The 11,879-nt window shown below is 41.7% G+C and overlaps 1 protein-coding gene across 1 annotated transcript in view; it reads left to right on the forward strand.

Moving 5' to 3' along the window:
- The window catches only part of tubgcp3 (tubulin, gamma complex associated protein 3), an 83,471-nt gene extending 78,692 nt beyond the window's left edge, over nucleotides 1–4,779 (forward strand). Inside the window, exon 22 of the mRNA XM_055636607.1 lies at nucleotides 4,146–4,779. Coding sequence (XP_055492582.1) covers nucleotides 4,146–4,307 — 162 coding nt within the window. The 3' untranslated portion in view covers nucleotides 4,308–4,779. The remainder of the gene's footprint in view (nucleotides 1–4,145) is intronic.
- Nucleotides 4,780–11,879: the final 7,100 nt, after the last annotated feature.

An 11,879-nucleotide genomic window follows, 5' to 3' on the forward strand; every position in this document is an offset into this window, starting at 1 on the left:
GGTCTCGTCCCGAAACGTCACCCATTCCTTCTCTCCAGAGATGCTGCCTGTGCCGCCGAGTTACTCCAGCTTTTTGTGTCTACCTTCGATTTAAACCAGCATCTGCAGTTCCATCCCACACATTAAAGACGGGTTTAAGGTGAAAGGGGAGAAGTTTAAAGATGTTGTGCGAGGTAAGAGGGTGTTGGTTCCTGGAAGGTGGTGCGGATGGTGGTGAAAGCAGATGCGAAAGTGGAAGTGGTGTTTATATGGTATGGGATAAAAACAGAAAGTTCTGTAGTGATAGGTCATGGATCTGAAACATTACTATCATTAAAACTGGACGAATGACAAAAGAAGTATGTTCTACTCTCACATTTAGCATTCTCAATAAAACAAAATTCTACCGCTCTACTTTGCTCTTCCATTTCTACAAACTTCTCTCTTTGGCACTTTTGATGCCACAGTAGGAGATAGAAACATAGAAATTAGGTGCAGGAGTAGGCCATTCGGCCCTTCGAGCCTGCACCGCCATTCAATATGATCATGGCTGATCATCCAACTCGGTATCCTGTACCTGCCTTCTCTCCATACCCTCTCCATACCCTCTTGGCCACAAGGGCCACATCTAACTCCCTCTTAAATATAGCCAATGAACTGGCCTCAACTACCCTCTGTGGCAGAGAGTTCCAGAGATTCACCACTCTCTGTGTGAAAAAAGTTCTCCTCATCTCGGTTTTAAAGGATTTCCCCCTTATCCTTAAGCTGTGACCCCTTGTCCTGGACTTCCCCAACATCGGGAACAATCTTCCTGCATCTAGCCTGTCCAACCCCTTAAGAATTTTGTAAGTTTCTATAAGATGCAATACCTTCCCTTTACCTTTTCTACCACTCGGTGACCTAAACAATCCTTTGAGGTGAAGCAGCAATTTAATTACACTAATTCCAAATTTATACATTGCATTTAATAATCACAATGTTGTCCTCCCTAATTTAGAAGAATCAAAGACAGATTAGGCGCCTGATTTGCGTTCACCTACATTGTCAGTAAAAGTAGCCCTCTGACTGTCATTTTAATTCTCCACTCCATACCAATTCTGACTTTTTGTGTTTGGCCTCCTGTGTTGTACCAAAATATCCAGTAGATGCTTGAGGAAAGGATCCTTTCCAAGCCTATTGCAGCCCATGAAACTCAATTGTGTTCAACAGCTTTTCTGGTTGGTTCAGAACTGCCTAGTTCTGTTGTTATCCTCGTGTGATTTGAACTGTTGTTCTCTCACTCCAGGTACATGAATATGAAAGGTTTGGAGGGATTTGAGATAGACAGTGGGAAGAGTTTGGTTGGACAACTTTAGTGGCTGGAGGAATTAGGCCACATGGCGTGTTTCTGTGCTGAATAGCACTATGACACAGAGGGAATAACTGGATTGAGCTGCCAGAGGTGAAGAGGCAGACATAATGACAACTTTAATAGACTTTCGGATAGGTGCTGCAATAGGAAAGGTTTGGCGTATACAGGCCTAATGCAGGAGAATGGGATTAACATAGATAGCTGCCTTTGACGGTTGGCCAAAAAAAACAAGTTTTGCACTATTCATCTCAGCATTCCTGATTTCTATATTGCTGTCATTCACTTTCCGCTATTTACACTTCCAGCCTTCAATTGTGCCAAAGGCTGTTGTATCAGTTGGACAGAATCCATCCCACAATGGCAATTCCTATTCCTTTCCATCCCTCCCTCTTTTTGTATCTTAAAATATACTTGTTTTTATACTTTTTCTATTCTGATAAAAGTCATTGATACAAAATAGCGCTTCTCTTTTTTTATTTCAAATTTCTGGCATTTGCTTTTTTTTCTTCTTTATCTTCCTATGGGATCCAATTTGAATGAAAAGGTGGTATTTTCATTCTGGGTAGTTTTAAAAGGTATTTTCACTTCAGCTGCAGTTAAAATGCATAGGAGTCATGAGGCAGATGCAGCAGCAGTTGACTAATCTTTTATATTCGCCTGTTACATAAACTATCTCCAATCCACTCCAGTAAATACATGATAATTTGCTGAGGTTTAGAGCACAGGAGGCTGAGGGGTGACCTTATTGAGGTGCACAAGATCATGAGTTGCAAGGTTAAAGTAAATACTCAGTCTTTTTCCCCAGGATAGAGGATTCTAAAATTAAAGATCATAGGCTTAAACTAAGAGGGGAGAGATTTAAGAGGGACTTGGCAGCGTTTTCTCTGAGGGTAGTATGTATCTGAAATGAGCTGCTAGAAGAAGCTATCGATCCTGATATAATTATGACTTTTAAAGGGCGCTCTTTTAGAAAGGAGGTGAGAAGGAGCTTCTTTAGTCAGAGGGTAGTTCATCGGTGGAACTCATTGCCACACAGGGCTGTGGAGGCCAAGTCAGTGGATAGTTTAATGGCAGAGAGACAAATTCTTGATTAGAACGTGTGTCAAGGGTTTTGGGGAAAAGGCAGGAAAATGGAATTAGGAGGCAGAGATCAGCCATGATTGAATGGCATAGTGGACTCGATGGGCCGAATGGCCTAATTCTACTCCTTGAACGTGACATTTGGACAGATATATGTAGGTATGTTGCAAAACCTACCTGAATCGTCGTTGAGAATCTGCCCCAGCCCGTGTGCGCGATTTTGGCGCTGTTTAGAGGGGGTGGGTTTAAAACGCGATTTTTACTAGGCTGTTCCAATCGAAGATGTTCAGCCTAGTAAATCATTAACGAAAAATCGCTGAAAGACCCCGTCGCAAAAGGTATTATTAGTTTTATAGGCCTCGCATAATAGTTATAATAGTTTTAAAATCACTCTCTCAACCCGCGACCTCTCGCAGCCCCAGGGTTTTATAAAGCAAACAATTAAAGGTATGTACCTTATTTTTACATTAAAAGGGGCTTCTTAAGACCCCTTTATACAAAGTTTACTATAGCGAGTAGTTCATTTTGGACTCTTTATATCCCGCAGTATTTTTCTGGGCATTTGAGGGCACAAATCCAGCGCAATGTGAACGTTCTAAACCAGCGCGTTCCACAGGAACCCACTAGAAAGCTGATTTAAAATGGACTTTAATTCACAGCAATTGAACTAAATTCCTTCCATTTGGCCTATAAATTAATGTAAATGAGATTTTAAAATCATGTTTTATTGTGAATTATTTATGAATATTATTTGGACACTTGGGCTATTTAAAAACGTTAATCATTTATTAAGAAATGGATAGATGTTTGAATCTAGTAATTGAAGTTTGAAATTTGCTACACTTGGGTAACTAACTATTTATATGCTTTAATTTCAGGTCATCCAAGTTAGATTATTTTATGTTTGTTTCAGAATGGTTCAATCTACGATAACTGAAAATTTCATTCAGTTCTCTTAATTTTTATGAAGGTTATGGCCTTTTGACAGCACGCGATCACAGCTTTTTTGTTATGTCCATAGAAAATCAATAGGGAACAAGATGCTAATTTCCGAGTATGAAAATGGCCATAACTTTTTAAATACTTGAGATATGAAAGTGAATTAGGTATCAAATTAAACTTCTTTTTATGGTTTATCTGATAGGATAAATTGCAGACTTGATTTTTTAAATCTCAAAATTTTGTAACATTGCTAATATATGGATAGGAAAGATTCATGGGGTTATGGCCCAATTGCAGGCAAATGGGAGTAGCCCAATATGCTAACTTGGACAAGCTGGGCATGTTTCTATGCTGTACATTTCAATAACTACGAGAAAGTCTACATTTGGTCTTCTCAGCATCTTCCCATTTTTTTGGCTGTCTCTTTAATTAATTAAAAGATATAGGAATCTGAGGGGTGACTTTTTCACACAAAGTGTGGTGGGAGTATGAAACAAGCTGCAAGAGGAGGTAGTTGTGGCTGGGACTATCCCAACGTTTAAGAAACAGACAGGTACATTAATAGGAATAGGTTTAGAGGGATATGGACCAAGCGCAGGCAGGTGGAACTAGTTTAGCTGGGACATGTTGGCCGGTGTGGGCAAGTTAGGCTGAAGGGTCTCTTTCCACACTGTATCACTCTATGACTCTAATGTGTTCCTATAAATCAAATTGCTTAAAGATAATTATGTTACACCAGTTTAGAATGCCTTATGATGTAAGATCTAAATTAATCTTAATGTCCCCTCTTTAGGATATTGTTCGACAATTCCTGGTACTATTGACAAAAAGTCCCGACGAAAGTCTCCGTTTCCTTAACTTCAGACTGGACTTCAATGAACATTATAAAGCAAGGGATCCACGGCTGCGCACTTCACTGGGCGGCACCAGGGGCAAACGCAACTCAGCAATGTAAGCTATTGTCCAGAGATGTTTCTATGAGGGCTAGTTACATTTGCCTTGGGTTTCTGCTCTTCCTGCTGCCCTGGCAATTCTAACGTGCGTGTTGGTTGCCAGTGATATGTTGCATCACTGGAAGGTGAGACAAGTAATCATCGGTCACTGATAAATGTTTAATCTCAAAGAGAATTGTATTCCACATCACAATGTAATTTATTTATAATCCGTGAATGTTCTGTTTGTGAATTAAACTGGTTTTTGTTGCAATTATCGTTTTTTTAGCTTTAATTGCAGCTTTGTTGGAACTATGCCGTCAATTCAAAACTCACATTTTATTTTACTGATGTCAAAATGTTTTAAACAGCTTTTTAAAAAAATGTTCAAGAACAAACTTTTTTAATAGAGAATCACTCATTTTCATGTTGCAGCCTTGGCGCAGTTGAAATCATTTTAAGAACGACATAACATTAAACATTTTTTTAGCATTATGTCGATGGCTTCAATTTTTTTATTTGTGTAAAATAAATCTAATGGACCAACAAATTAGAGAAATATTTACAAACAGTTTTACTGGTTTATATTTGTGAAAAGAGTTAAATTTGTCTTAATATTATTAAACCACACTATAGTTTTGTAATGGGTCTGATGAGCCCCAGTCTGATGATGCTTACGAAGACAAGACAACAATTGTGCTACTTGAAGAAGTATCTCTTTCAGGCCATGTATACTGCGTTAAAAAATTCCGATTAAGTCTCCAGACTAATATTACTTCGGAGTCATGTGAGTGATTCCATGAAGAACCCCGCCAGTCCGCATGCTTGTCATTACGTCTGACACATGGCTCAGCGCTGGGTGAAGAGTTGGCCGCAAGTATAAACTACCTTGCTTCCCATCAGCTTCAAGAGCTTACGATGGATGAAACGGCCAAAAACTATGAGACCCCGGCTAACTGTGTCCTGCTTAAAGTGCCGCTGTGAACCATACCATCTGGGGTCATATGGGCGTAGGCATCAGAGCTCAGGAAATGAGGCTCCAGAGGGTACTGAAGCTGCTCGCCTCGAGCATTACAGCGTTCGCCAGGTCGGTGGATGGAGAGCACCTGACTGATGTACAGCAGGATGCTCTGGCTCTCATGTGCAATGCACACTTTGAAATTAATTGTCTGAGGAAAAGTGCCATCCGCCCTACCATCAACTCTAAGTTTGCGGAGCTGTGTAAACCCAGCAATGTCCAGCCACCAAATCTACTGTTCGGGGAAGACCCCGCTAAAAGAGTCAAGGAGCTGGACGACGAGGCAAGAACGGTTGGGCTCATCAAAACACCGATGACCAGCAGAATGCTTCAGCGGCAGTACCCCTACAAACGGTTTACTGAGACTGGGGGGAGATTACGCTTCTTTCTGACGGAATGGCATGGGATAACATCAGATTTGTTTATACTGCGCAGTATACAAGGGTTTCAAATTGAATTCCTTCCCAATTTGCGTCCACCCACACAGCACACACCAAGCCAGGCACTCATTTTCTCACAAAAAGAGAATTTGGAGGTACAAGCTGAAATTGAAAAATTATACAAAAAAGGGGTAATCGAGAAGGTCTTCCACCAACCTCACCAATTCGTGTCTAATATTTTTCCTAGGTCAAAGAATGATGGGGGATGTCGTATCATCCTTGACTTGACAAGCCTTAACCCCTTCGTGCAGTATAAACATTTCAAAATGGAAACTTTTGATACTGCCAAACAACTGATTTCCAGAGGATGTTATGTGGCATGTATAGATCTTGAAGATGCATATTACTCAGTGCCTGTTCATAGGGATTATCGGAGATATTTGAAATTTAGCTGGATGAGGCAATGATGGCAATTTAAAGCACTGCCGAATGGGTTAGCCTCGGCCCCTGGATTATTTACAAAACTGTTAAAACCAGTATTGGGGCTACTCCGGGTTCAGGGTCATATTGTAATGGCTTATTTTGGATGATATCTTAATCATAGGGAAGACTCGGGAAGCATCTGAATTATCAGTTTCAGTTGTTAAACTCAGGTTTGAGAGATTGGGGGTTCTTATTCATCCAGTTAAATCCAAATTGACACCAGTTAGAGTTATTGATTACTTGGGATTCACTATTAACTCAACTCACATGTTAGTGACTCTGCCCAGGGGCAAGAGATTAGACTTAATTGAAAGCTGTAACAAGCTCATGGTGGAGCAACAACCTTCAATTAGACATGTTGCCAGCTTGGTTTGCAAATTAGTGGCTGCCTTTCCAGCTGCACAGTTTGGACCTTTGCATTACCAAAATTTACAAGGTGCAAAGGAGCAGGCACTCAGGATACATGCAGGTCATTTTGACAGGCCCATGCAATTACCAGCTGAAGCCATTGCTGAAGTGCAGTGGTGGATAATGAACATCTCGAGTTGCTCCAGCAAAGTTCTGATTGAGGAACCTTCACTAACCTGTGTTAGTGCCCTAGGTTGGGGTGCTCCTGATACCATCTCTAGCTGTGGAGGCAGATGGACTATGCATGAGGCATTTATTCTTCAATCACATGGGATTAACTATATAGAGCTATTGGGAGCATTTTATGGGCTGAAGGCTTATTGTACTACTATGCGTCACTTGCCTGTTCAGCTTCAGATTGACAACACTACGGCAGTGGCGTATGTTAATCACATGGGTAGAATCAAGTCGGAATCTTGTGATAGATTGGCTAATCTTATTTGGCACTGGTGTATTACAAGAAACGTTTGGGTTTCAGCTATCTGATACCAGGTAGATTTAATATGGTGGCAGACACCAGGTCACGAAAATTCAATGACAACACAGAATGGATGTTGAATCATGATATATTTAATAATATTGTTGTTCGGTATGGGATGCCAGATATCGATTTGTTTGCATCCAGACTCAATCACCAGTTACCTAAGTATGTTTCATGGGAACCAGACCCAGGGGCAGTAGCGGTAGATGCATTCTCGCTTCACTGTGGTGGAATGTTTCTATATGCATTTCCTCCATTTTGCCTCATCAGTCAGTGCTTACTCAAGATCAAGCAGGACTCCGCCTCAGGAGTTTTGGTGGTACCCGACTGGCCTACACAGCCATGGTTCCCACTCGTTTTGAAGATAATAACACAGCCTCTTATGTCTGTCCCGAAACGTAGTGACCTACTGGTGCACCCTGTAACTGGGGATCAACATCCATTACATGACCGTTTTGATCCGTTAATTTGCAGATTCTGAGGAGGCCATACCTGGGACTTGGACTATCCGATCGAACCGTGGATGTGATCACTGTGGCCTGGAGGGATAGTACCAAAAAACAGTACATCTCTCATGTCAGGAAATGGGAGGTGTTCTGCTTGCGGGGGAACATTAGATATCATACGGCGTGCATCGCAGATGAGTTACGATGAGCGTTTACGTGCCCACCTCTCCCAACCCTCGTATCACAAAGGTCATCTGGTAGTTCTAGGTTTCTAATCTTACTATGTTACTTCAATTACTGTTATCTGTGATTTCACACCGCTGCTTTGAAGATTGACACGCATGCGGATCATAAAGATCAAACTTCAAACTGGTAAGTTCTCGTTTAATCGTACTATTTTTAATGGTTCTTTCTACCATGATGTTTGGAAAGTTAATTTGAGGGTTGCACGCTCATAGTGCCTACGATAATTTCTATTGTTGAAGTCTCAAATTGGTTCAGAATTGACTCGAGAGAGAGAGAGAGAGAGAGAGAGAGAGAGAGAGAGAGAGAGAGAGACTATTAAAGGGCCTGTCCCACTTTCCTGAGTTATTCACGAATTTTCCTGAGTTATTCATGAATTCCCCCGTGTTTTCAAACTCGCAGAATATCCGTAGGAGTCCGTGGATATATCGTAGCGGCTCGTTATGCCAGCCGTAAGTATTCGGGGCCATTTTTTCACTCGTGGACATTTTTCATCAGGCTGGGAAAAAAAGTCCCAACTTACCTGATGCCCCGAGAAAACTCGGGAGAATTTGTGAATAATTCGGGAAAGTGGGACAGGCCCTTAAAGCTTTCCTTTCTTAATAACTACCCCATTGTCCATTCTAAAAAAATGAAAACTAATGCAGATAGAGGGTTAAGATGTAGACAAAGCCTAATCTTCTGTGATTCATTTAGATTAGGGCTTGTTTCCAATCTGTATCCATTTTCTATTAATTCTCAATCATAGATTTTTGAGGGGAGAATTCTAGATTTCCGGAATACTTTGTGTGAACGTGCTTTTCCGCATCATCTCCAGGAATGCCTGCCTTCAATTTTAATGTTATATATCCCTTTGGATGACTTACAGAAAATAGTTTCCCTCTGACTACACTATCAAATATTTTCGTCAATTTAAACAACTCAATCGAGTTTCCATTTTAATGTTATACATTTGAAGTTATTGTGATTGAACCTTTAGCCATAGTGTTACTTGGGTAATTCTTGCTTCAAATCAAATTGATGCTTTTGAATACTAATTCCGATGTGATTCACAGGTAGGTTCATTCTGCTTACATGTGGATATATTTCTAAATGTGCCCCAGTTTATTTTTCTCTGTGACTGGCTGTCTAATGTTAGGCCTCATTACTTCAAATGCTCATCAGTCTCTGAGAATTGTGGAAGAAAAACATTTCAAGGCCAAGTTACATTACTTTAATAAAATAAAACGGTGGTATCAGTAGTGACTTTCAATATAATGTTGTAACTGTCTGGCCACACATTCCTGGATGTAGAAAGATGGTTATAAAGTCTTGTATTTCCAATTGAAGACCATGTCTGGCTTGGAGCGGAGCCATCAATTGGTGTTCCCACCCAGCTGATGATCTCCCTATTGGCAGTGTTCATGGTTTTGAGAGCTGCTGTTTGAACTGGTTAACCTCATCTGCAGTATGTATATGTGCACCACCACCCCCCCCCTAAATCCATTGATTTTCTAACAATATTATAAATCGTCTTTGTGTAACATGATGGTCATAGATGCATCACTTTTTCCACAGAGTTTTCCTTTCTCCATGAAAGGTTTAATCGATCTGGCTCCATCTTATACAAAGGCAACCACATGTAATAAATCCAAGTTTGATGGTGATGCAACCAGCTTCTATTCAGCTTTGGGAGGATGCAGAAAACTTCAATGAAATGTGAATGGGTGATGACTGTGTTGATGAATGGGATGTGAAAAATGGGATTTGATGCACTTTGGAAGGCAGAAATAAAAAAGCTGAATATTTTTGCATTGAGAGGTTAAAAGGTGTTCAGTGGAATTTGGTTGTCTTTTTCCTTGCGTTCCTAAAATATTACAAATGATGTGGAAGGCAAACAGTTAAATAATGTTGGTTTTAATTGCAAGATTTGAGTACATAACCTAAGATATGTTATTGAAATAATGAATTGGGTCCTGATATGGTGATTTCATCTCTCCACCTGAGGAAGGACACATTTGTGATTGTGGAAATACGATGAAGTGCCATCAGATTAATTACCAGGAAGGGCTAAATGGCCTATGAGGAGAGATTATACAAACTGGACCAGTTTACAGGTATTATTTTAACTTGGGTAATCTAATTGAAAATTATAAAATTATTTTGTGGTTTGACAGGTTTAACTAGTTGAGTTGTTTAGAACCAAGAATTTCAAATAAGTTGGGCTTTTAGCACTGAGATCATAAATTTATTCATTTGAAGGGTAGCAAATCTTTGGAAATCCTTACCCAACAGGTCTGGGAAACTGCAGTATATTTTGAGGTGGAGATCTATTCATTTTGAGACATTAAGAGCATTACAGTATATGATTTTTGTACAGGAAAGTGATGCTGAGGTAAAAGAAAGAGGTATCTGGTGATATTGGTTGAAATGGGGCATTTGGATTGCAGTAAAAGGATTAGTCCAAGTCAGCATGGATTTATGAAAGGAAAATCATGCTTGACTAATCTTCTGGAATATTTTGAGGATGTGACAAGTAACATGGATGAAGGAGAGACAGTGGATGTAGTGCATCTAGACTTTCAAAAAGCCTTTGATAAGGTCCCGCACGGGAGACTGGTGACTAAAATTAGAGCACATGGCATTGGAGGTAGGGTGTTGACGTGGATAGAAAATTTGTTGGCTGACAGGAAGCAAAGAGTGGGAGTGAACGGGTCCTTTTCAGAATGGCAGGCAGTGGCGAGTGGAGTGCCGCAAGGCTCGGTGTTGGGGCCGCAACTGTTTACCATATATATTAATGATTTGTAAGAGGGAATAAGGAACAACACTAGCAAGTTTGCGGATGACACAAAGCTGGGTGGCAGTGTGAACTGTTAGGAGGTTGCAGGGTGACCTGGAGAAGTTGAGTGAGTTATGGCATGGCAGATGCAGTATAATATAGTTAAATGTGAGGTTATCCACTTTGGCGGCAAAAACAAGGGGGCAGATTTTTATCTCAATGGGGTTGGGTTTGATAAGGGGGAGGTACAGCACAGGCATGTGCCGTGAGTAATTACTCGGGGTAGGCAGTCAGCCGCCTTTTTAAAAAATAAAAAAAAACTTAAACTGCGCATGCGCAGATTGTTCTCTCAATTAAAATAAAAAATAAAAATAAAGACAGTAATAATTCAATTTGCCCAAGGCTTCCAAGCCTCCTTTATTCTGAATTACTGAATGTGTGGGGGGGTGAAGGGTGACGGCATGTGGAGAGATGGTGGGAAAAACGGGAGCACAGGGAAAAGTTGAATCAGTTGTCATCTTATTGAATGACAACACTTGTTCAAGGGACCAATTGGGGGGACAGTACCTTTCACAGCGTGTGGAAAGTATGTGCCAGGGGTAAAGTTGCGGGGAGGGCAGAAGTGTTGAGAAGGAGGGGGTCGGGGATAATGCCAGTAACTCACTCACCGCTGCTGCGGCGCTCCGACACGGAGCCACCACATTGTAGCCGGGGATAGAAGCAGCTCGGGTAGCTGCGAGCGGCCGCTGGGACCCGACAGCAGAACTGGCCGCCACTTCAGCGCCTTCTGCCAGCCTGCTCACCTCTGGCAGTGCTCTCCGTCTGAACACCTCTCACCAGCCACTCGCTGGCTTCGTTCATGTCAGCCGCTTCCCGCAAATTCTTAAATTCCCACAGCCGAGTAAACTCAATCGCGCTGTCGGAATTTAAGGATTTGCGGGAAGCGGCTGACATGAGTGAGGCCAGCGAGCGGCAGGAGCGAGGTTTTTAGACGGTGAGTTGCCAGAGGTGAGCAGGGGCCAGCAGAAGGAGGTGAGGTGGCAGCTGGTTCCGCTGTCCGGCCCGGCGGCAGCTCACAGCCACCCGAGCTACTTCTCCCCCCATCCCCGGCCTCAATGCGGTGGCATTGCACGCCTCCGTGCAAGGAGCGTCGCAAGTGGCATGATTCCGACCCCCTCCTTTACAATACTCCTGCCCTCCCTACAACTTTACCCCGGACCAGACTCCCCAAGTGCTGTGAAAGGAACTCTTCCGCGACCCCCCCCACACACCGGGAAATTGAATTGAATCCTTTATTTGTCATTCAGACCTTTCGGTCTGAACAAAATGTCGTTGCCTGCAGCCATACATGTAATAATAAACAACACACAATAAACAC

The sequence above is a fragment of the Leucoraja erinacea genome, chromosome 6 (genome assembly GCF_028641065.1).
Source record: "Leucoraja erinacea ecotype New England chromosome 6, Leri_hhj_1, whole genome shotgun sequence".
NCBI lineage: Eukaryota > Metazoa > Chordata > Chondrichthyes > Rajiformes > Rajidae > Leucoraja > Leucoraja erinaceus.